We start from the raw sequence: 27,012 nt of genomic DNA, 5'->3' as shown, positions 1-27,012 counted from the left end.
GGTAATAGGTCAGCCTTAATTATGATATTTGCCACTATAAAAGAAACTTACTATTCTATCTGAAGTATCCAAAGAGTACTCTCCAAATGTTTAGTCCATAACTAAGAGTAGGCCAAGTTCCCAATATAGATGGCAAGCAGAAGATAGGAAGGATCTTTGCCATTAGTGGTGGAATGCAGCAACACAATTAAACAGTTCAGCAATGATAAAAAATTCAGGCAATATTACTGATTAGAATTAAAGCTTGAGCTTATTCATTGCTCAACAGGAATAATGGCACTGATACAAAATTATATCCCAAGTGGTATTTCTTATTATACTTTGTTCTGTGGCAATACTCAGTGAAGTATTTGCTTTTAGGTGCGCCTCGGTGTCTCAGTCGGTTAAGTGGCTGCCCTCGGCTCAGGTCATGATCCCAGGGTCCTGGGATCCAGTCCTGTATTGGGCTCCCTGCTCAGTGGAGAGCTTGCTTCCCCCTCTCCCTGCTGCTCTGCCTACTTGTGCTCTTTCTCTCTCTGTCAAATAAATAAACAAATCTTTAAAAAAAAAAAAAGAAATATTTGCTTTTATTACATATAAGAATGTGAGAATAAAATACTTTCTGACTTACATATTAAACCATCAAATTACTGTATCATACTGTAAGTTTTAAAAATTACTTTTGCTGTATTTGTTACATAAAAAATTAATTCATAAGAGGCATATAGTTTGGTTAGTAGTACTTACTGATGCATAATTCCAAAATTTACTTTCACAATATTTCAAGTGTGGTATGTATAATTTTAACTGTGTTCCTTAGAAATCCATATAATGGAAGTCCTGATGCCCTAGTATACCTCAAACCTTACTTGAAAATAGGATTGTGGCAAAAGTAATTAGTTCAGATGGTGTCATTCTAGAGTAGGGTGGGCCTCCAATCCAAGATGATTGGTATCTTTATAGAAAAGAGAAATTTTGAGACAAACACACATAAAGTCATGGAGAAACTGGAGTTATCTTCAACTTCTAGCTTGCAAAACTGTGAGACGATAAATTTCTGTTCTGTAAGCCACTCAGTTTGTGGTATCTGTGATAGTAATCTTAACACCCTCATACAGTATGGGCAATAATTTAGGCATAGGTTTGCTGTTTCCTAATGTCTATTATAACCCATTATTCATTGATAATTTATATGCAGCAATATGGTATTATTCTTTTTTCAAGTTAAAATACAGACTAATACTCTAGATTTAAAATTTTATTTCCTAATGGGCAAATAAAATTGTTACCTACTAAAAAGCCAGTTTGAAACACTTTCAGCATATATATGGAAATTTCAGTATAAACCTGGAACCAACCTTACTCATAGGAATGCCTTATTTATTAACTAATAAATAGTCTTTGGCTTTCTTTTGGGAATGCAGCTTCACTGATCCCCAGCTCTGACCTTAGTATTTATTAAGTTTCCTGAACTCATACCCTGATATCCTCAGTTACCTAACCCCCAGACTATCTTCTTTCGAAAGGAGGACTGTTTTAGGATTTTCTTCTCCAGATATAATTAGTTAAGATGAGGTCATTCTGGAGTAAGGTGGGCTCCAAATCCAGTATGATTGGTGTCTTTAAAGAAAGAATAAATATAGAGACAGACACCTGAAAGTCATGGAGAAAGCACTCAGACAGCACTCAGATAATCACTGGCTGAACCTTCCAGGTTAATTTGAAAAGTATGAGATTACATAATCTAATTTATATAAATAAGATTAAAAATACACATACACCTTTTTATAGAGAATACGAAACATGAAACTTACCTCTTTGCGTTTCTGAAGAAGTAACGAAACATGAAACTTACCTCTTTGCGTTTCTGAAGAAGTAACTCCAACCTTTCGTTGGCTCTCTTCCCAATCATTTTATTTCTCTCAGCTTCATATTGTCTTTGTGTATTATCCTGATGAATACTGAGGTTTAAGGCAACATTCACCAATGCAGTCATGAGCTTCATGGCTATGAAATAAAGGAATATTATGGTATTCACCCGTTAATCAGACCTTCATCCGTAAGATTACAAATTTATAATGGAAACGGATGAAAGAAAGAAACTAGTCAGTTTCTATGTTTACAACTCAGTCACAATAAAAAAAAGAAACTTACTTCATAGAAATAAAGTCAACATCTTAGGCTGCAAGATAATTTTCTTTGCCTCAGTGTCTCTATAGCTTGGCTCATTGGCATTTCCCACTTAAAAACAGCCTCAAACTAACTATCAGCAAGAAAGATTTAACAACCCCTCGGGCGCCTGGGTGGCTCAGTGGGTTAAGCCGCTGCCTTCGGCTCAGGTCATGATCTCGGGGTCCTGGGATCGAGTCCCGCATCGGGGTCTCTGCTCAGCAGGGAGCCTGCTTCCCTCTCTCTCTGCCTGCCTCTCCATCTACTTGTGATTTCTCTCTGTCAAATAAATAAATAAATAAATAAAAAATAAAAAAAACAACCCCTCTTCTCCACCCTCAATTCTGCTTACTTTAGTGAGGACATACTAAGCAAGCCTATTAGAACTCTATTCTGACCACAAATTCTGTGTATATACAATTGCTTCTTTAATACCTTTAACTCAGACACTTCAAAGATGCCTTCGATGTTTACAATCAATTCATGATCTTTACCCAGAAAGACGGCTCTCTGCCTGCTGTTCCTCACCTCAGTGGATGGCATAACCTCCAAACTCTGAAATACAGATCCTACCAAACTCATTAATTAAAAATGTACACTGTGAACTTCTGGTTGACCTATTTTTCCCACAGCGTCAATGTACTTTTAAATGTTCACTTATATTTGCAAATCTTTAACTATTTTCAAACTTCTATTTCAAGTCATCTGAGAAACAGGTATGACACAAACCTTAAACTTTTCTCTATTCATATTTATTTTCATTATTGAAGTGGTGATAGTGTAGAAAATATCGGTAAAGGAATAAGAGTTTGTGCAACTAAAGTAACTTCCCTTTTTTTTCTTCTAGGTTATTTATCTGCAAATATGAATGAATGTACATTAAGAATAAATGAAATGATCAGTGTTTTGGAATACTGATCTACTTATCTGCAAACATATCCATAACTATATATGAACATGCATTTCTCTTAAAACTTCACTATTTCCCTTTAATTATACACATAAATATACAGAATACTATCTGTATCTATCATCTATACACACTTACAATTTGCTAACCTGAAAATATTTGAATTTGCCAACTCCATTTTAATAGGGATTACTGCCTTAAAATGTAAAACAAGATGTAAACAAATGTATTTAAGTTAGTGTCCACTTAAAATACACTTAATAAAAAAATTTTTTTTTCCTAATATACAGTGTCTCAATATAGTAAACTAAGAAACAGTCTTTCAAAATACAGGCTAATGATTCTACAATGTTTTATACATTGTCAATAGGATATTTGATGCTTCTATGAAAGTTAAAAGTACTTTTTAAATTAATCTGTATAAAAAAGGAGAATAGCTCAAAGATAGGAGGGATATACAGCATTCACCTTACTCAAGTTAGGATAATAGTGTAACAGAGTTTGCCCTGAGCATACAAAATCATACCCAATGGAGCTTAATTCAGTACATACTTCTAGGTCCCCAAAACAAAATGACTTGGAAGTTAAGGAGTCAGAAAGCATTAAGATTAATACCAAGCTGGTCGGAATTCACTAGTGGAAGCCAAGACACAGGTTTTATTCAATTTAAAGACCTTTGCTTTTGGGGAGCCTGGGTGGCTCAGTGGGTTAAGTGTCTGCCTTTGGCTAAGGTCATGATCTTGGGGTCCTCCGATCAAACCCTGCATTGGGCTCTCTACTCAGCTGGCAGTCTGCTTCTCCTTCTCCCTCTGCCCCTCCTCCCAACTTTCACATGCATGGGCACTCTTTCTCTCTCCCAAATAAATGAAATCTTTTTTTAAACAAAGAGACTTTTGCTTTTAGCTATATATCTCCTCGTGAATCCAAATCCCAAACTTCAACGGCCATTGTAATTAACCTCTTCCCATCCTAGATGTATAAACATAAAAAATCAACATACTAGAACAGAAAAGCAAATGATCCATAAATTTTCACAGAAGTATTAGATAGGAGAGAGCACTGCTTATTCTCTGTAAAAACTCAAACTTTGCTGAATTTTCATTTCACATACCAACATTTTAGCAATTAAAGTTATCAAAAAGAGAATTCTAAAAAAATTGTTAAAGACAGATTTACTTATTTATTTTTTAAGGTATGTATGTATGTAGACAGAGAGAGAGAAAGACAGCCAGAGAGGGAACATAAGCAGGTAGAGTAGGAGAAGGAGAAGTAGGCTTCCCACTGAGCAGAGAACCTGACGTGGGGCTTGATCCTAGAATCCTGGGATCATGACCTGAGCCAAAGGCAGATGCTTAATGCCTGAGCCACCCAGGCGCCCTGAGACTTCTAATTTAATGACATAGACATAACATCGGAATTGTGATGTCTGAGTCCACTGAAAAAGGCTCCCTCCAGCATAGAGGGAGCACCAATTTAATTCTTCTGATATTACTAAAGGAACTATTTTAAAAATTAATAATCCTACAAGAATTCTGCCTGGATTCTGTGCCACTGTCTTTGAAGCAGCTTCTCCTTGTTAACCAAAGAGAAAAATACTTCCTTTAGGTTTCAAATTTTAAATGCCAACTACAGAATGGCAAACTTGTTTTAGTGTTGTACTACCCATAACATGGTCCACAAATGGGTGCAGACAACGAACAGTCAGTTAACAGCTTATTATCAGTACAAACATGAAAGTAAGCTTTTAGAAACTTTTATAACAATCTGACAGTGATCTCATGTCTATTGACTTTAATATTAAAATGATACTGAAAAACATATACTTCAGTTTATTGCATTTCACAAAACTATTAGGTTGTGACAGACTGGTAATTAAAAAACTAGCCTTTTACCACAGAGAGTTCAATAAACAGTTATTTAGTGCTTCTACAGCTATTTATCAATCCAATATCTATTTAGCACTGTTCTACATATTAGAAGTACAAGAGTGAATGAGACAAGAGAGTACCGACCCTCATAATCATATTCTAGGATGGAGCGACAGCAATTACAGAATATACAAATGAAAAAAGTTAATGAAAAATCTATAAGGAAAAATACAGTATAATTTTTTAAAAAATATTATTTTTTTAAAAATCATAAAATATGATTTTTTAAATCATATTTAAAATATGATAAAAATAATAAAAAATATGATTAAAACGTTAGAGAGTAAAAAGTGTAGTCAGGCAGCTTGTGACTGTGACTTTGCAGAGCTCACATATGAGATTAAGTGAGGGAATGAGCATGTGATCATATGGCAGAACAGTGCTCCAGGTAGAGGGAGTAAAAGGTACAGAGGTTACGAGATAAAATGTTATAAGGAGAGTACTCATAAAAGAGCAAGGGATTTAGTGTGGCTGAAACACAGAAACAGGTAGAGGCAGGAAGTAAGGGTAAGGAAGAAATCAAGAGGCCAGGTTATAAAAGTTCTACTAGGATCTAGTTAGAACTCAGGAATTAAATTTAAATGAGGAAAGACCCACTGGAAAATATGATGTGAATGGCAAACAGTCTGATTTAGATTTAAAACTGCTGTGTGAACAGTTTACAGAAGAATAAAAGTGGAAGAAAGGCGACCACATGGAAGAACACTGAAAGCTGAAAATTATTTTGCCACAAGTTTACAATGATGATTCTCAAGTTGTTGGACTTGAGCAGCTCACTACAGCAATGCAGGCGGACAATAAAGTGACTGCAATAGGTAGAGAGATTCTGAAGGTAGAGCTAAAAAAAAAAAAAAAACCATGATAGATTATAATGTAGTAAATAAGATAAAAAGAAAAGGCAAGGATAACTAAAAAGCTTTGTGCTTATTAGGTATCTAAGTGGAAATATGCAATAGCTATACATCTGGAAGCCATCACCAAAGACTTTGTTCTTTAGAGCCTAAAAACTAGACAGTACATCCATCCAATGAATAACTATTCAGCCATTAGAAAAAACGAGGCATAATTTTTGTGCTGAAAAGAAAAACCCACCAAGATATTTGTTGATTAAAAAAAAAGCAAGGTGCCTGTCAGTTTGTATATTATGCTATCATTTATGCAAAAAGAAGGAATGTGCTATTTATTTTTATGTATCAGTCACTCTTCTAAGCTCTTAACACATACTTATCATATATCTCACAACTCTGTCAAGTGTATTTTAAATGTTCCTTTTGTACACAGAAGAAAACTGAGCCCCAGATTAGCTATGAGACTTGCCAGTTACATAGCCAGTAACTGGCAGAGACAGAATATGATTACAGGCAGTCGTGCTCCATAGTCCAAGTTCTTAGGCACTACACCATAATGCCTCTCACTGAGTATGTTATGTGCTATTATATTCATAATCTTCAGAAAAAATATATGAGACTGGCAACTGGTTGTCTTCAAGGAAGAGAATTTGATGGCTGAGAGCCATCGGTGGAAGAATGACATTTTACCACAGAGTTTTTTATTTTGAATTTTAAATCATATGACTATATTACCTCTTCCACTATCATTATTTTTTGATAAAAATAATAAAACTATGGAATTGGTTTTTACTTTATGCACTAAGGAGTGAATAAAGACAGAAAAGATTAAAGGGTCTAAAGATTGAGTTTTGAGATAGTTCAATATTTACAGTTTAGCTTTCTAAGAAGCACTGTGACTGTGTATTCCAGAAACAAGTGAAGATAGTGATTCAAGAAGAAAGAAGTATCTATGTCTACTGAAAGAGAAAAGATGACATCTGGGAGATTCCCTGTGATTTGGACAGTAAGAAGGTAATTGTTGACAAATCAAGAGCAGAGACAGTGATATGGCAGAAATAGAAAACTGATTGGAATGGGTTTAAAACAGAATAGGAGGAGAGTAAGAGAGTGAATAGAAACAGTTGAGATTTATCATAAAGAAAATGTAGGGAATGTAGCTAGAAGGGCATGAGGAAACAAGGGGGGTTATAATTGTCAATCTTATATGTCAACCTGGCTGGGCTACAGTATCCAGTTATTTAATCAAATGCTAATCCAGGCGTTAACATGAAGGTATTTTGTAGACATGGTTACCATCTACAGTCAGTTGGTTTTAAGCAGAAGAAATTACCCTCAATGTGGTGGGTTTCATCTAGTTACTTGACTACTTTTAAGAACAAAATACTGAAGTTTCCTGGAGAAGCAATTTCTGCCTCAGGACTGTACAACTCCAGCCTATTTCTAGCCTGCTGTTCTACCCTACAGATTTCAAATTTGCCAGATCCCACAATTGTGTGAGCCAACTCCTTGAAATAAAACTCCCTCTCCTCAAATATATCTTGGTATATACATATATACAAGATAGACATCTGGGTATGTATATGTGTGTGTGTATCAGGAAGTAAGTATATTCTATTGGTTCTGTGTCTCTGGAGAGCCTTAATCAAGAGAGAATGTTTCTAAAGATAAGAGCTAACAGAGTATATTAGTATAATGATAAGAATTATCTCATATTAAGTGGGGAAACTAAAGTCAGTAGAGAGAAAACAATCCAAAGAGCAACGTTCTTGAGGTGGAGACCAGGGGTCAGATCTATTAGACAAGAGTAAGGACCAACCTTAGAGGTAACTGTAATAGAAAAAGTAGAGTATAGGGGTACAGCTGCACCTGGATAAGTAGGTTTAAGCCTTGAAGAATTCTCTGTTGTCTCTATTAAGGAAGCAAAAACAATCAGCTAAGTGTGAAAAAAAGAGAACAGGAGGTGTTACAAGTTTGAGAAGAAGGTATGAAATAATTTTGTAACAAAGTAGAAATATCTATGTAGTAGAATAACAGGGCTGCTAGGCAACATTAAAGTCCCACTTATGAGAAAAATCTAAAGTCTAGCCAATATGATTATGTGTTTTTCTTCAGTCACTTTCAGATGCTATGGTGCAGGTATGGAGCAGTATGGGGAGGACAGGGTTTTCCAAAGAGGTATGATGGAGGGAAAAAAGAAGCAAGGATATTGAGGGTATGAAGAAGGACATGATTATAATAAATCAGGATGAAAGGATTTAAGCTAGGAAAGTGCAGGAAGTAAAGATATGAAGGGTGTGAAGAACACTAAAAATATATATCAAAGGATTTAAAGTCCCAACAGAAGAAAAACTATACTGGAATTGGGAACATAAAAGAAAAACACTGAAACAAGAAGAAGTGGTTACTGGCAAATGTAATGGTTGAAATTAAGATTGTAGACTCTTTTAATCAATACCCAACAATTTACATTTATGTGTTCCTAAATATAAAAGTGAAAACTAAAACACTTCATTGATATTTAAGATAGTTAGTATACTTTTGAAAACCATCACTGTACTACATAGAAATATGTTTGATAATGGGACAAACTATGTTTTTAAAAGAGGGGTGATTTTATTCATTTAGTTTTAAAAAACTTATTTTCACAAATACAAAGGATTGTAATAGACATCCACTTTCCAAATGATCAAGGGTTTTTAAAAATTTTTCATTTTATATTTAAGTAAACTCTGTGCCCAATATGCGGCTTGAGTTCAAACCCCGAGATCAAGAGTTACATGCTCTACAGCCAGTACCCAAAAATGACAGAGATTTAACCAATTCCTCTATCTCTTAAAAACCCAACCAAAATAACAAAGAAAAAACAAATTTCATCTTCAATAAATTAAGAAAAATACTTGTAAACCCAAACCATAATATATTAATATAAGTACATGGGAAGCAGAAGGATGAGCAGAGCGTACAAATCAAACCAAATTGTCAAAAAAGGAATTACAATTATGTGTATCTAAAAGAAAAATTAAAAAATGATTTTGCTCTCAGAACCCAGAAGTGTTCAGGAATTACAAATAATAGGTTCCACAGAAGATGGAGGGAGGTAAGGTCTCAAAAGAGTATTATTTCAATGTTTGTACAATAAATAATTAAAACCTTAAGCCTCTACTCCTACTTAGGCAGTCAAGGAATTTTTCCACCACACACCAATCTTGGAAGCCCAGAAAGTTTACTCTCTCAATAAAATGAGCCAGAAACTTGGAATTATCAGATACAGGAGAGGGATACATGTGAAGTACAGACTGCGCTGGATGCTGTTTCACCCTGCCCAATTCCTGAATGGTAAAGAGCAACTAAACTTAAGCAGATTGAAAGATCTTTCTTTAAAGAAGGTAAACTTCCCTGGGGAAAATAACTATGAATACCGACGGTTTAGGGTTTATAATGAAAACTATAGTTTTTACAATGAAAATTATAGTTACTAAAGGAACTATAGCCGATGACAGGACTGTCTTACAGCGAAGCTCACCAAAGAAGACACAGACCCACTGCCTCATCCTGTCAAACACAACACATTCTCCCCTCTCTCTCTACCTCCCTGCGTCCCACATCCTCCCTTCTCTGATAATTGCCTTTTCAGTGTCTCACTCAGCAAGAGTAGAGAACCAAGAAACAGATATTTGAGGTAGGTTTCCAGCATGAAAGAGAAGGATAAGAGCAGGGATCAGAAGAGTAGGGAGCTGAAAAAAACTTCAGAGTAATAATTAACATTATCAAAGAGATAAGAGAAGACATTAAATCCATGAAACAATGTTTAAAAAAAGACCAACCTCAAGAGACGAACAACCAAGCAATGGATATTCAACAAAGAGTGCCAAGCATAATGAACGGGAAAAAAATACATATACACATCAGGGTATATCACCATGATATTTCAAAACACCAAGAAAAGAAAAAATTTTAAAGCATCCAAAGACAAGAAACAGGATCAGAATCCAAAGTTGAAACAGCATTGGACTTCTCAGGAGAAAACACTGGAAACTAGAGGAAAATCTTTGAAGAAATTTAAGCATGAGGATGTAATTACTTTTCAGGCATGTAAAATCTCAAATACATACTTCCCCCAAACCCCTTATCAAAGAGTAGGCTAACTAAAAAGGAGAGAATAAATTAAGAAAGAAAGCAAAAGATGACAGGGACTCCAAAAAAAGACAAGGAATCTAAATGATGGTAGAAAAGTTAAATAATTTAAGGGACATCTTGATTGTAGAAAATGAACCTGCCATATCAGACATGATTATAAATAATCAAAAGCACAAAAATTGCATGCTACAAAATTGATACTATTATTTGTTTTAAAATTTAAAAAATCCTCATGAATATGCATATGAGAAAAAAACTTAAAAGAAATAACAAACATGTTCTGGGCACAATGATGAGGTAGTATAATTATGGTTAATTTTTATTTTTGTACTTTTCTTCCTTTTCTCAATACTCTATAATAATCAGTATAGTAATTTTATATGCACAGAAAATGTTTAATGTACAATATGGATATGTTAGTGAAAAGCATACAAAAAGTTTTCTCAACTTCTCTGCCTTCTTTAGAACTAAGCAAAGTAAGCTTTGTCATTCTATTTTAGTTAGAATATCAGACAATTACTAAGTGATTTGTAAATGTTAAGCATTTAACATGAACTCACTGAAGCTTTATATTCCTATGTGTCAGGACTATTAGTATTAATAGTATACAAGATTAATAGTATACAGAGGAAAAACGTGAGGCGTAGAAGTTATTTGTCTAAGCTCAAAAGCTAATGAATAAAAGATATGCAATGTTTGTAGAGTGATTTTAAAATCATGATTTCTTTATAAAAGCAGGCCCCCAAATGAAAGCTAATTTTCATACTTGATAAAGAAAGAGATAGAACTAAAAAAGAAAAAAAAAGGTTCTTTGAACAAGAAAACTTAACAAATTTCTATAGATACCTACATTTACATATTGGAAATAAATATTTAAAAATTTACATAATTGCATTTTATAGGTAAAGTTATAGATGGCATTCCTGAATCTGGTAATTATTGAGCATTAATCCCATGAGAACCCTAAAGTCTACTCTATACAAATCCTGGAAAACTGAAAGTAGAGAAGAAAACTTCTCTAGAGGAGAAGTACGAAAAACAAAAGTGATAGAGAAAAACAAAAAAAAAGCAACAGTAATAGCATAAAACAATGAGAAAGACTTTAGAAGAATTTTTAAAAAAGAAACAAGAAAAAAAATGAAGGAGAAGAGATTATCTACACTTTACAGTCCATTTTTTGATGACGCCCGATTGACCTAAATTTTTCAAGCCCTAACCACAGAAACCAAAAATATTCTGTCTATTCAAGAGTTACAAAATACTTAATTGAATGTAATAAATAGAATGTGGGACCTATGAGCTAAAAAATAAGTAAAATGAAAACACATGCTATTAGTTTTCTTAATAGTAGTTTTTGAAATACCTAATTTGTTTCTTATTTTCCCAGTTGTAACGTCTTTTATTACTAAAATAGAGTAGGTGCTCAATAAATTCTGAGTAAAAACATGAATGAAGTGAAACAATGCCAAAACTATTAGTTCTTCTTGTCATTACAGAGTAATAGGAGCAGCTTACTAAATGTCAGATACTAGTCCATGCTCTCTTCATGAGACAGCTATCATGATCTTCCTCCCTTTACATGTACATAAAATGAGGCTGGGTAAATTAAGGATTTGTCCAAATTACACAACTAATAAAAGGCAAGTAAGGGATATGATCTGGACAGTTTGGCACAGAATCCATTTTTTAGAACCACTTTATTTTACGGTTTTAGCAACTGAGAGCCAAAGAAAAGATGCCAACTTACTGAAGTAAAATGATTTTCAGTCTATGGCTGGAGAACAAAACAATTTCATATACTGTATCTTTCCTCAGACTAAGAAAGTCCAGAGGTTCTGACTTGGTTAGAAATATTTATCAACAATGAATTATATATCAATATAAAGTCAACCATATGTAAACATGATAATGTTAAACAATAATGTATAAAGAAATATTTACTCCCTTAAGAGTCTGAGAGTGACCTATAATAAACTATGATGAAAACTGGCTTACTGGCATACTGAGGCCACCTTACTGTCACATGATATCCTTAACCACATTTTCTAATTTTCTCAGAATCCGCTTTAGAAAGAATTAAAGTCAATCACCACGCTATTAATACAATTTTTGTATTCTTAATCCCCCTTTGTTCAAATTAGTATTTCCACCTTAATAGTGAGTGGCAGTCAATATTAATTTATAACATAGAAAATTATATAGGTGAGAAAACAGCAAAAAATAAAAAAGTTAAATCAACATTACTTATCTTGCAAATTGCCATCTAACAGAAATTTAAAATTAACACTGTAAAGTACTGGCATACATTTTTAAATCAAATGTCTAAAAAAATTTAACTATAGGGGCGCCTTGGTGGCTTAGTGAGTTCAGCCTCTCCCTTTGGCTCAGGTCATGATCTCAGGGTTCTGGGATGGAGCCCTGCATAAAGCTCTCTGCTCAGCGGGAAGCCTACTTCCCCTTTCTCTCTCTGCATATTTGTGATCTCTTTCTCTTTGTCAAATAAATAAATAAAATCTTAAAAAAAATTCATTAAAAAATAATTTACAGATTTTAAAAATAGACTCTTTGAGAGTAGAATGGTCTTCATAATACGAAACAACAAAATGGTAGAACAAAGGGAATCCTATCTAATTTTGACCTTGGGGAAAAACAGAGACTCTTTCCTCATGAAAATTTCATCAAAATGGGGAATAAAATATGCTCAGTCTCAGATTCTAAATACACCAAAAATAATGACAAAATGTTACTTATTTAATTATATGCACAATATGTCCAACTGAGATAACTATTTGGAACAGAAATATGGGTTTTTAATTCTAAAGATTAATAGTTAATGAAAATTGTACTACAATGTGAAACACAAGGTCAAACAAATGGGAGAGTATGTTTTAAAATTCCAAATAAGGGAACAGAAAAAATAAAATAAGGAAAATATAATATGTAACAGCTAACAGTCTGTTTCAGTTTAATGAAAAAAGAATTCCAAAAAAAAGGGAAACACAATTTACCTCCAGTGGAAAATGAGACTACTATGAACTGTAGAATAAACAGACCTAAAAAACTACTGAATAATGAATTTTTAATAAAAATACGGTAAAAGTACACAATTAAATGCAATGCATAAACACTGACAAATAAGAAAATGAGTTATCTGGAAAACCAATTAAAAGTACTACTGATAAGACCACTCTGATGACTTATGAAGCTCTGGAACTCATCACATCTGTACCCTACAGAACAACTAACCTGATTGTCTCTCTTCTCAGCTAAGATATAAGCAATGTGAAGGAGCATTTTATTCCAAAGCCGATAATCATATCTGGCAATAACTGCCTTGTAACTGTCCATGCACATAGTCTTTGAAGCAGAGGATTAAATGTTCCTGCCCATTTTATCTAGTCCCCAAGACTCGTCCTGCAAAGTGAATAAAAATGATTATCTTTTAATCTACCCCTTGCATACATACCATTAAAAAAAAAAAAAAAACAGAGAGGAGGGCAAAGATGATGAAAAAAAAAACACCTTGAAAATATGGATAGTTATTATCTAGTCTGGACTTAAGTACTCAGCAAAATCTCTGTGTTTAGTTGAAGGACAGGTGACTAAGTCCCACATTTGATGAAACTGAGCCTTGGAAGATATGATCATGAATACAGACACATAGCAATTATAGTAATATTTTAAAGTAAATTTGAAAATGACCTGAAAAATAAGTTACCATTTCTAAAAAATCAGAATAAACACAATGTTGATTTCTTTCCATTTTTCTTGGTATCTAATTTTTTTGAATAACTTCAGATTCATATAGGCTAGATGTTGATATACAAAGAGTATAAGGGAAAACAAAATGACATTTATCAAGCAGTTTAAAAGCTATCATGATCACAGGTAAACTGTGGGAAAAGAAAAGCAGAAAGGCACTAGAAGGAGCAGGAGAAAAGTTCAAAAGGAACAGGAGAAAAGCTATAATTAAAATATATTTAAGTAAATGTAAAACTAGCAAATATAGATTGCCAGAAGGATAAATACAGAGAAAACAATACAACAATAAAAGCCACTGAAAATGGGCCAATGGTTAGGAGGTAAAATGAAGTCAGTAAAATACACTGTGAGGTCAGTAAATACAGTAATACTTCATTTACATGGCAGTGGGGACAAACACAAATGTTTTAAAGTGCATTTTTTAGGCAACTGAGACATTTTAAAAGTAAAAATATTCTGCTTATGTCTACATCATTCTTTCCCTTGTGTTCTTACACACAGTATGTGGCATATGTTTAATTTTTTACATAGAATGCACACAGATTGCTGGATTAAAAAGAAGTATTCTGAAAAATAAAGTATCCTGTCCCAACAGAGAAGCCCTATTTTTTCTTTCTTGACATTGTAAGCAAAATTTTTTGTCTTCTTTTTGGTATGGGTTGTTATTTCATAATTCTAAAAGCAGGAGCATTTCTAAAAGCATTCCATAATGCTTTTAAATTCTAAAAGCATTTCATATTTGCCTTTCATTCACTTGTTGTTTCCTTTTCTCTTCTAGTCTTATGAAACAAAAATTAACTTCTTATGAGAGCAAGTTTGGCTATTCAAAAGCAATTTCTATCTCACGTTTAAGTTCTGTTTATTTCAAACTGCTGCATTTACAGCATCTAACAACCAGCTAAATGGGCATTACTGTACATGGAGGAAAATGAGATGAACACTAAATGGGATATATAAAGAGAAAGAAAAAAACAAACTAAAATTAAGATACTAAAAGTCATGAAATTAGAAAGAAAAAAGTATAATAAGCAGATAATTTAAAAAGAATAAATAGTGTATTTGTACTACCTTTTAAAAGATCTCTTCTTCTTCCCAATAATGAGGAAGAAGATATCTCAAAACACAGAATTTAAACTGTTTGGTGTTTGTTTTGTACAGAAATTTTTTTCAGCAATAAACTATTTTTATTTTACCTTTTTAAAAAAAGATAAAATTGGGCCAACTTCCTCTTTTCCTAATAATAAGGAAAATGTTACTCTTGAAAAACTGTGTTTCATGTTTGTTTCATATAGACATGTAACTAAGAGAATAATGGACACAAATATAAATCAACTACATTAAATGGGGGCGGGGATAAAAAAAAGGTGTGGGGAAAAAAATATGGATGACTCTAGATAATATTATCATTTTGGCTTCAGGCAATAGATTAAGCCAGAAAATGACAAGATTTTAAACCATGCATTTCCAAAGTATATTCCCCAAAGTATCAGCATCAGCATAACCAAAATCTGTGAAACTCTGGGGGTAAGACCATGCAAGCTGTTTCAATAAGCCCTGCAGATGACTCTGATGCATGCAAAAGTTTGAGAACCAATGATTTAAATATATTCAATAAATGACAAATTTAATTTAAATGAAGATGAAATGCAATTAATGAAATTAAATCTGATGTTCATCAATATAATGTGTAAGATGAATACAAAGTTACTGCTACGAAAAAGGATATAATCTGGGATTATTTACACACATGAGTTTAGGCTCTACATCATAGATGAAAAAAAAAAGCCAGTCATTTTAGGTAAGCATAGTTAAAATAATTGAGGGAAAACAGAACAATTGCTAAATTAATGAAATTCCCTTGTTATGGAGAAACAAGAAAAAATAAATACATTTGGTTGAGAAGTTCTCTAGATAAGAGTGAAAACTAAGCCATCAATTCTTCAGATCAGCTAGCCTAAAAAAATTTTCAATTTCCATTGAATCAAGGCAATCAAATGCCAGTTACTAAATAGACATACATCTTACCTAAACAGATAACAGAAGCCATTCAGATGAATTTGGGGGAGGGAAAGGATGGTATTTTTTCAGGAGCACAGTAATTAAATACTTAATCTAAATACATTTAAACAGCAATAGAACATATTTAACAAAACTAAATGAAAAGGAATAAAATGTTGGTTACTTACCAGCAAGGGTACTTGTATGCCTAAAAGCTCTGACCTGGGAGTCCGACAAACCAGTCAAAAGGGAGATTACTGTGTCCATCATATACTCATCATAAATTATGCTATACTGACACTGTCGAATCAGGACTCCAATAAATTCACAAAAGTTTGAACGAAATTTTTTCCACTGAGGTCCAGGCATGGTAAGGGGATAATCACCACTGTCCTAAAAGGAATAAAAAGAACATATTAAATTTGACATATAATAGCAATTTGATCCAAGTTTTCTTTCTTACCTATAAAGGAACATTTTCTTCTCAGAAGTAGATGTGGACAGATATTGAAGGTGACTTACACTGATACACAGATAGCTTTATATTTATTGTTTGTTTCTTTTGATCTTTCACAACTAAATAATTCATGACATGTTCAAATCTGTTATTTAGAACAACTATTTAATTCATAATTCTAAACCAACATTAAAAAAAACAACCACTTCTGATGTTGTTAAATTTGGGTCTTAGTTGAGATAATTTAAAGTAAAAACAAAAAATGAGAGAAAGTTCAGACTGGAAATGATATTTGTGATTGAATTCAGATCAAACTAATCAGGATTTCGGTATCACATCACATCTCCCAATTCTTTAAAATAGAATTTTTAAGAAATGAGAATTTCAAAAATACTTTATTTAATAAGTCCAAAACTAGGGGCGCCTGGGTGGCTCAGTGGGTTAAGCCACTGCCTTCGGCTCAGGTCATGATCCCAGGGTCCTGGGATCGAGCCCCGTATCGGGCTCTCTGCTCAGCAGGGAGCCTGCTTCCTCCTCTCTCTCTGCCTGCCTCTCTGCCTGCTTGTCTTCTCTCTCTCTGTCAAATAAATAAATAAATAAATCTTTAAAAAAAAAAAAAAAAGAAGTCCAAAACTAATTATTTGCACCTGAAACTGCAACCCTGTTTCTTCCAATTTTACTATAAATGTTCTATTAACTCTGTTTTATAGAGCAGATTTATTAACTTTTCAAAGAAAAGAAATCTAATATGGGCTCTTGGTATTACCAGCTTGCATCATCTTGTTTAAAAACATAAACTTGATGGGGTAATGGATGATGGGCAATAAGGAGGGCAGATGATATAATGAGCATTGGGTGTTATATGCAACAAGCCAAACACTAAATTCTACCCTGAAATTAGTAACATACTGTATGTTAACTATTTGAAATAAGACAAAACAAACCAAAAAACAACATGAAAATCACATTGAACCCAATTAGTTAGAAGTTTCCTACTCTAGCCTAAAACATTTTGGTGGAGAAATATAAATTCACAAATTGGAGAGTGAGAAATTCTGTGAACGCAGTATCTGAATATTCTCAATTTATGGCTGTTTGTTTCTTCTAGATCAAACTGCTGCTACAAAATTGGTTATGAGGGAAGGCTTGGGCTGTGCTGGTATCTTAGAAAAGAGAATTAGTATAATACTTGGAATAGCAGAAAAGAGAACAGAACGAAGAGATAGGTAAAAGCTCTTAGCACTAGGTCAAATACCACAAAAGGTAGTTAAAATTTTGGTGCTGTATGAGTGTCAGGGATTACTAAGCCTCAAAAAGATCAAAAAGGAACTGAAGGGGCTGGCTGAATCTTCCTAGTCCTTGAGATTAGGAGTGTCAGGGCTAGATGGGAGAGGGTAAAAGGAAGGTGAGAGCTTCTTCTCAAAGGTGTCTCAAGAGGCTGCTGCTGTTTCTATATCATAAAAGCTCATTAGGGTAGAGCTTCTCATGCTTTGTACCAACTGTGAGATTCAGCCATGTAGTACTCCTTCACAACATGAAAAAATGTAATTTATCTAAATAACCCACCTAAATAACCCAACAGCTAAAGAAAAGGCAGAAAAATAAGCACTTAGAAGTAAATAAAAGAAAACTAAGTATACTTCAAAAGATTCAAATGTAGCACAAAACCAATCCAAATTTTAAAAAATTCAAAGGAACTACAATATTTTATTTATCGATTTATTTTCTGAGGTATAATTCACATATAACATTTTATTAGTTTCAGGTATACAATATAATGATTTAGTGTATATACTGTGAAATGATCACCACAATAAATCTAATTAACATCTCTCACCATACAGTTACAGAAATTTTTTCTTGTGATTAAAACTTTAAAGAGCTATTCTCTCAGCAATTTTTAAATATGCAAAACAGCATAATGAACTATAGTCATCATGCTGTACGTTACATCCCTATGACTTACATATTCTATAACGGGACGTTTGTACCTTTTGACCCATTTGCCTGCCCCCAAACCTCCTACACTGGCAATCACTAATCCTTTATGTGAGTTCCATGGAGTTTATTTGTTTGTTTGTTTTGGATTCCCCATATAAGTGAGAGCATATGGTATTTGTCCAAAGTCTTATTTCACTGAGGATAATAACATCAAGGTCCATCCATGTTGTCATAATGGCAAGATCTCCTTTCTTTTTTAATGGCTGAATAATATTGTGTGTATCGTGTGTGTGCAATTATACTTTTATATATTTTTTATTGTATCATATATATATATGCTACATTTTCTTTATCCACTAATCCACTGACAGGGTTCTGGTTCTGGGATTGTAAAGTCCATAAATTCTTTTTTTTTTTTTAAGATTTTATTTATTTATTTATTTATTTCTCAGAGAGAGAGAGAGAGAGAGAGAGAGAGAAACAGAAAGAGAGAGAGAGAGAGCACACAAGCAGGTAGAGGCGGAGAGAAGCAGGCCCCCTGCTGAGCAAGGAGCCTGATGCAGGACTTAATCCCAGGACCCTGGGATCATGACCGGAGCCAAAGGCAGTAGCTTAACCAGAGCCAAAGGCAGTAGCTTAACCGACTGAACCACCCAGGCGTCCCAAGTCCATGAATTCTTAACTCTATAATGGTTTACTACAAAAACTCTGGAGGACAGTCTAGTGAATGTTCTTCCAAGGAAGAACTTTGGGATTCTGTTCCCAAATGCATTGACAAGCAACTAATAGAAAAGTTTATTTTAGAAGTTTTGGGGACACTGATGGAAGAATAAAAAGTAAAGGATACTAAGGTTCAGAGATAAGAGCCATCAACAAAAATTACAAAATTTAGAGCTTCTAAAATGAGAACAATCTTATTAACAGGTCCAGGTCCACTGCAAGGTAGAGCTCGTGCAGGTGACAGAGGTGGAAAGCTAACTGCATAATTCCTAAGCATTTGATATTTGGGAACCCCATCTGGTCACGAACTACAGGTATCAAAAGAGATAAAATACTCCTTAAGAGTAAATCCAAGAGAATTGTTTAACTCAACTGATGGACAATGTCACACACACACACACACACACACACACACACACACACACAATCACCTATTTTTGATAAAACACTGGCTTTTGGTTACCTAATTTCAATAGATATACCCAAGGATATATACTACTATTGCTATAATACTATTAACAGAGATCTGTAAATACTTATTTACAGAAAGTATCCACCCACTCAACCATTCATGTATTCATGTATTTACTGGGCAATAAATATGATCCAGGCACTAGTTCTAGCATACAAAGATGAGCACACCAAGAATCTGCTTCTAAAAACTCCTACTTTATTTTTTTTCAGACTGAGATTTAATTGATACATAATACTGTATAATTTATCCAATACACCTATATATTGCAAAATGATTAACACCAGAGCATTAGCTTAACACATCCCACCACATTATATTACCCATTTCTTATTTTTTGGTGAAAACACTAAAGATCTACTCTCTTAACAACTTTCATGTATATAACACTATTAACTATAAACACCATTCTGTACACTAGATCCTTAGGACTTATTCATCTTATAATTGGAAGTTTATACTCTTTAGACAATTTCTTCCCATTTCCCCCATCCTTCAAAGAACTTCTAGTTGAAAAGAAGGACGTATAAAAAATAAACAAGTGAATGATAGGAGCGTTATGAGGGTAGACAGTACTACTTAGGAAGGAATGCCAGTTTTCTGCAGAGGCAACTGGGCAGGAGAAATTGGATCAACAACACTCTAAGCAATAAGATTAGCAAATTCCTATAAAACAGATAGAAAGAGAGTATAGAACTGCTTTAAGTTTGGCAACCTAAACCAGATTTTGCGGTGGAAACCAAGAGAAAAGATGGGGTCAGATTATAGGGAACCTTCTTTTCATATAAAGTCTTCATTAAAATAAAGGCAAGCTTTATTTTGGAGGCAATGGGTAGCCACTGAAAATTCTTGAGCAAGTAAGGATCATAAACAGATGAGAGGTTTAGAAAATATTTCCGGGGTGCTTGGATGGCTCAGTGGATTAAGCCTCTGCCTCCAGCTCAGGTCATGGTCTCAGGGCCCTGGGATGGAGGCCCACATCAGGCTCTCTGCTCAGCGGAGCCTGATTCCTCCTCTCTCTCTGCCTACCTCTCTGCCGACTTGTGATCTCTCTATGTCAAATAAATAAATAAAATCTTTAAAAGAAAGACTACTTATCACTGCAACAGATCCAAAAATGAAGGGGGAATGCAGAGAGCGCCTAACTAAGATAGTAATGATGACGACGGACAAAATAGGAGATATGATGTATACTCAAATATTGAAAAAATAAAATCTACTGACCTGACTCCTGGAGAAAAATGACTTGCTTCTGGTTTGATTTACTGGTGGATTTACTCACAACAAAAAACAAAACAAATAATTGTTTGCCCATTATTCTCTTGAGGCCTAAAACTTTTGTTTAGGGATGCTTAATTACTATGTCCCATAAGAGAAAACACCCTTTAACTCATAAATGATTGGTATAGAATATCCTATTTCCAGACTTCAGGCCACACTGGCTTCTACATTCAAAATAAATTCAAATTTTCAGAAACAGATCATCAATAGATATTTAAACCACTGAATGACAAGTTGAGTGGCATAAGCAGAATGTTAACAAAGTACCAAATTATTTGTTACGTGCAAAGGGAAAACTACTTTTACAAAAAGGTTAAATGGCATCACATTGTAAGTGATCTATTGTAGCATCACTAATAAATGGACAACTTGCCATTATGTACTATCTACTGTGATACAATATGAAGTACACAGCATCACTTATGAAATTTCCTTGCAAAACATATGTAAATGTAATAGAATGAAGCCTTTAGACCTAACTTTCAGTTACCAAATACAGGAGATTTAGGAACAAGCTAAATGATAACCATGAACAAGCTAAATGATAACCATGAGGAAGAAAGAGAAACAAAAATGTGGGATACTTTAAAAGACAACTAGATTGTTGTCAACTAAAAGTTAATGTCATGCAAAGAAAAGAATGTGGAGGAAGTGTTTTATATTTTGAAAAACTACTGACAACAGAACAATCAAAGGCCAATATTTAAACCAGTGTGCTTCTTTGTTGTCAAATACCCTAGGTGTATTTCTATCTAAGGGTCATTTGTGCAGTTTAAATTTTCTCTTCTTCTAGATATACACATGACTGCTCCATCACCTCTTTCAAGTGTTTACTTAAGCTCACATTTTTTTTTTAAAAATTTGATTTACTTATTTTCAGAAAAACAGTATTCATTATTTTTTCACCACACCCAGTGCTCCATGCAATCCGTGCCCTCTATAATACCAACCACCTGGTATCCCAACCTCCCACCCCCCCGCCACTTCAAACTCCTCAGATTGTTTTTCAGAGTCCATAGTCTCTCATGATTCACCTCCCCTTCCAATTTACCCCAACTCCCTTCTCCTCTCTAACACGTCCTCCATGATATTTGTTATGCTCCACAAATAAGTGAAACCATATGATAATTGACTCCCTCTGCTTGACTTATTTCACTCAGCATAATCTCTTCCAGTCCCGTCCAAGTTGCTACAAAAGTTGGGTATTCGTCCTTTCTGATGGAGGCATAATACTCCATAGTGTACATGGACCACATCTTCCTTATCCATTCATCCGCTGAAGGGCATCTTGGTTCTTTCCATAGTTTGGCGACCGTGGCCATTGCTGCTATAAACATTGGGGTACAGATGGCCCTTCTTTTCACTACATCTGTATCTTTGGGGTAAATATCCAGGAGTGCAATGGCAGGGTCATAGGGAAGTTCTATTTTTAATTTCTTGAGGAATCTCCACACTGTTCTCCAAAGAGGCTGCACCAACTTGCATTCCCACCAACAGTCTAAGAGGAGGTTCCCGTTTCTCCACATCCTCTCCAAAACATGTTGTTTCCTCTTTTGTTAATTTTGGCCATTCTAACTGGTGTAAGGTGATATCTCAATGTGGTTTTAATTTGAATCTCCCTGAGGGCTAGTGATGATGAACATTTTTTCATGTGTCTGATAGCCATTTGTATGTCTTGATTGGAGAAGTGTCTATTCATACCTTCTGCCCACTTTTTGATATGTTTGCCTGTTTTGTGAGTGTTGAGTTTGAGGAGTTCATTATAGATCTTGGATATCAACCTTTTGTCTGTACTGTCATTTGCAAATATCTTCTCCCATTCCGTGGGTTGCCTCTTTGTTTTTTTGACTGTTTCCTTTGCTGTGCAGAAGCTTTTGATTTTGATGAAGTCCCAAAAGATCATTTTTGCTTTTGTTTCCTTTGCCTTTGGAGACATATCTTGAAAGAAGATGCTGTGGGTGATATCAAAGAGATTACTGCCTATGTTCTCCTCAAGGAGTATGATGGATTTCTATCTCACATTGAGGTCTTTTATCCATTTTGAGTTTATCTTTGTGTATGGTGTAAGAGAAATCTTTGTGTATGGTGTAAGAGAATGGTCGAGTTTCATTCTTCTACATATACCTGTCCAGTTTTCCCAGTACCAGTTATTGAAGAGTGTCTTTTTTCCACTGTATATTTTTTCCTGTTTTGCCGAAGATTAATTGACCACAGAGTTGAGGGTCCATGTCTGGGCTCTCTACTCTGTTCCCCTGGTCTATGTGTCGGTTTTTATACCAGTACCATGCTGTCTTGGTGATCACAGCTTTGTAGTAAAGCTTGAAATCAGGTAACGTGATGCCCCCAGTTTTATTTTTGTTTTTCAACATTTCCTTAGCGATTCGGGGTCTCTTCTGATTCCATACAAATTTTTGGATTACTTATTCCAGCTCTTTGAAGAATACCGGTAAAATTTTGATCAGAATGGCATTAAAAGTATAGATTGCTCTAGGCAGTATAGACATTTTAACAATGTTTATTCTTCCGATCCAAGAGCATGGAATGGTCTTCCATCTTTTTGTTTCTTCTTCAATTTCTTTCATGAGTGTTCTGTAGTTCCTTAAGTACAGATCCTTTACCTCTTTTGTTAGGTTTATTCCCAGATATCTTATGGTTCTTGGTACTATAGTAAATGGAATCGATTCTCTAATTTCCCTTTCTATATTTTCATTGTTAGTGTATATGAAAGCCACTGATTTCTGTACATTGACTTTGTATCCTGCCACGTTACTGAATTGCTGTATGAGTTTTAGTAGTCTGGGGGTGGAGTCTTTGGGGTTACCCATATAAAGAATCATGTCATCTGGGAAGAGAGAGAGTTTGACTTCTTCATTACCAATTTGGATACCTTTTATTTCCCTTTGTTGTCTGATTGCTGTTGCTAGGACTTCTAATACTATGTTGAACAAGAGTGGTGAAAGTGGACATCCTTGTCTTGTTCCTGATCTCAACGGGAAGGCTGCAAGCTTTTTCCCATTGAGGATGATATTTGCTGTGGGTCTTTCATAGATAGATTTGATGAGGTTCAGGAATGTTCCCTCTATCCCTATACTTTGAAGTGTTTTAATCAGGAACGGATGCTGGATTTTTTTTTTTTAAGATTTTATTTATTTATTTGACAGAGAGAGATCACAAGTAGGCAGAGAGGAAGACAGAGAGAGAGAGAGGAGGAAGGAGACTCCCTGCTGAGCAGAGAGCCCGATGCGGGACTCGATCCCAGGACCCTGAGATCATGACCTGAGCCGAAGGCAGCGGCTTAACCCACTGAGCCACCCAGGCGCCCCGGATGCTGGATTTTGTCAAATGCTTTTTCTGCATCAATTGAGAGGACCATGTGGTTCTTTCTTCTCTCTTCTCTTATTAATCTGTTATATCACATTGACTGATTTGTGAATGTGGAACCATCCTTGTAGCCCAGGGATGAATCCCACCTGGTCATGGTGGATAATCTTTTTAATGTGCTATTGGATCCTGTTGGCTAGGATCTTGTTGAGAATCTTAGCATCCATATTCATCGGTGATATTGGCCTGAAATTCTCCTTTTTGGCAGGGTCTTTGCCTGGTTTGGGGATCAGGGTAATGCTGGCTTCATAAAGAGAGTCAGGAAGTTTTCCTTCTACTTTAATTTTTTGAAACAGCTTCAGGAGAATAGGTGTTATTTCTTCTTTGAATGTTTGGTAGAATTCCCCAGGGAATCCATCAGGTCCTGGGCTCTTGTTTTTTGGGAGGTTTTTGATCACTGCTTCAATCTCGTTACTAGATTCAGTCTATTCAGGTTGTCAATTTCTTCCTGGTTCAATTTTGGGGGTTTATAGTTTTCCAGGAATGCATCCATTTCATCTAGGTCACTAAGCTTATTGGCATATAACTGTTGATAATAACTTCTGATGATTGTTTCTACTTCCTTGATGTTAGTTGTGATCTCTCCCTTTTCATTCATAATTTTATGAATTTGGGCTTTGTCTCTTTTCTTTTGGATTAGTGTGGCTAATGGTTTAAGCTCACATTCTTAGAGAGGTTTTCTTGACCAATTTAAAAACATCCTTCCATTGCCAATCTCTTCCCCCCTTCTCTGCTTTATTTTTCTTTATTCATTATTATCATTTATTTAATTTATTGTCATTTACCATACTATAATATTTTGCCTATGTATTTTATTCATTGGCTTTCTCTCCCAGCTCAAATGTAAATCCCATGGGGGAAAGGAATTTTTGGTTGGTTTATTCAGTGCTTTGTCCTCAATGTTTGGAATGTTTAACAGACCCTCAACTATTTCTTCATCAAATGAATGAATCACCACAAAAATGATACTGTCAATATGGGTCAGAAATAATGGGAAGGATATCTAAATGATCCCTATAGTTTTCTCCTTAATCGATCATAAATTTTGACAATATTTGTTTCCTTAGCCACAAATAGAAATGAGAATATGTGAGGTCAAAGCAGCAACGGGACTGCAATCAGTCCTTTTAAATATGTTCTCCTCTAAATTGGCACCAATAATTTTTGGAGTACCATAAAATATCTGGTCCCTACTCATCCAAGAATCTTCACAAACATTTCATTAAGAGTGGTAAATAATTTATCAATAAAAGAAAGAAAAGTTCACAAAATTCAAGATAACTGATTACCTCTCAGGAGAAGGATTAGAATGGGAGAGTGGAGGAACACACAAGTATTTCAGTTCTTAAGTTGGGGAGTTACATACATATCTTTATATATTACATATATGCTTTGTTCTATGAAATGGCACATTATTTTTTTAATGAGTATATTAAAAAGTATATTAAAAAGTATCTGAAACCACCAAATTTACATCCTTGAGAATACCAAATTCTTGCATCACTAAAAGAAATTCCAAATTCTGAAATATCATTAACTAAAAATATTATAGTCAGTACTTAAGATGTAAAATCAAGTCTATGCATTTCTTTTTTCTTTTTTTTTTTTAAGATTTTATTTATTTATTTGTCAGAGACAGAGGGAGAGAGAGCGAGTGAGCACAGGCAGACAGAGAGGCAGGCAGAGGCAGAGGGAGAAGCAGGCTCCCTGCCGAGCAAGGAGCCCGATGTGGGACTTGATCCCAGGACCCTGGGATCATGACCTGAGCCCAAGGCAGCTGCTTAACCAACTGAGCCACCCAGGCGTCCCAAGTCTATGCATTTCTATATCACAGTGACTGAAGAGTTTTTCATTTCTATTTTCCCTCAAAAAGTCAGAATGCATAAGAACCATGTGTCAGGGGAACAAAGAAAACAATATTCCTTACTCTTGGAAAGATCCACTGAAAGATCCATTTTTAAAAACCAAATTATGGAATGGGCTAAATAAAATTTATTATTAAATATATTGTTTGAACTTTTGTTTTTAAGTTAAAATAGCCATAAAGATTAATTACATCATAGATTATTATGGGTGGCTGTCATAAGGCAATTAAAGAGAAAATGCTGTTTATTATCAGACCTCTGCTAATTAAGTCTAAGGTAACTCTTTCAACTCTGACAAACCTCAGCCTTAAAGTATCAGGAAATTCAACTGGCATATATACATCAATTAAAGAAGTAATATAAAAATACATTTGGAAAGAAAAATTCCACAAGTCAATGCTATAAAAATTGTGTCATATTTTTCAACCCCCTATCTTATATCTGTATCTCCAGCATTCATCTAGGACACTGTCTGGTATGCTGAGGAGAACAAAGATGGTTTGGGGATGGCTTATTTGTATTAAATCAATTATCTAGCCTAATTTCTCTAGCTTTTTACCTTTATGTTTTCTCCTATACATCCTAAACTCCATCTTCCCTATAAACTCCTTCCTGTTTTTTCTGGTGAACTTCTATTCATTTTTAAAAACTAGTTTTAGGGCTAGGTAATTTATGAAGCTCTCACATCTCAAATAATTAACCTCACCCTTTGGGTTCTCATAGGGTCTTGTATTTCCTAACTATTGAACTTCTCAAGGTACTATTGCTATCAGTTCACAAATTCTTCCCCATTTAGAACACAAAATCATTTTCTAGAGCTATAACCTTGTTATAATCTCTAAGTATATACTTCCTAACTAAAAGTTAGACAAAAATTAAGTGTTCAATAAATGTTTACTGAATAAACACAAATAATCCTTTGAAAAACTAAACTGTTCAGAACATGTGGGTAGCCCAGTTGGTTAAGCTGCTGTCTTCTGCCCAGGTCATAATCATAGGGTCCTGGGATGGAGCCCTGCTGCTAAACAGGGAGCCTGCTTCTCCCTCTCCCTCTGCTCCTCCCGCTGCTTGTGCTCTCTTGCTATCTCTCAAGTTAAGTAAAATCTTTAAAAAAAAAAAAAAAAAAAAAAGACAACTAAACAGTTCATTTGACAGTTTTTA

General features: G+C 34.6%; 1 protein-coding gene across 11 annotated transcripts in view; it reads right to left on the bottom strand.

The window, feature by feature from the left end:
* The window catches only part of STAG1 (STAG1 cohesin complex component), a 425,728-nt gene that overhangs the window by 154,142 nt on the left and 244,574 nt on the right, over positions 1-27,012 (bottom strand). For 10 of the 11 annotated variants that reach the window (XM_082690738.1, XM_082690746.1, XM_082690747.1 and 7 more), the window contains 2 exons: positions 15,923-16,127; positions 1,835-1,986 (listed from right to left, as the gene is read on the bottom strand). In XM_082690738.1, coding sequence (XP_082546864.1) covers positions 1,835-1,986; positions 15,923-16,127 — 357 coding nt within the window. Of the gene's footprint in view, positions 1-1,793; positions 1,813-1,834; positions 1,987-15,922; positions 16,128-27,012 lie in introns of those variants that run through there. The other variant, XM_082690740.1, reaches the window with a different exon arrangement.

Source organism: Mustela nivalis, assembly GCF_964662115.1.
Source record: "Mustela nivalis genome assembly, chromosome: 1".
Classification (NCBI taxonomy): Eukaryota; Metazoa; Chordata; class Mammalia; order Carnivora; family Mustelidae; genus Mustela; species Mustela nivalis.
The sequence above is the reverse complement of the archived record's forward strand: the minus strand, read 5'-3'. Positions and strand labels throughout refer to the sequence as shown.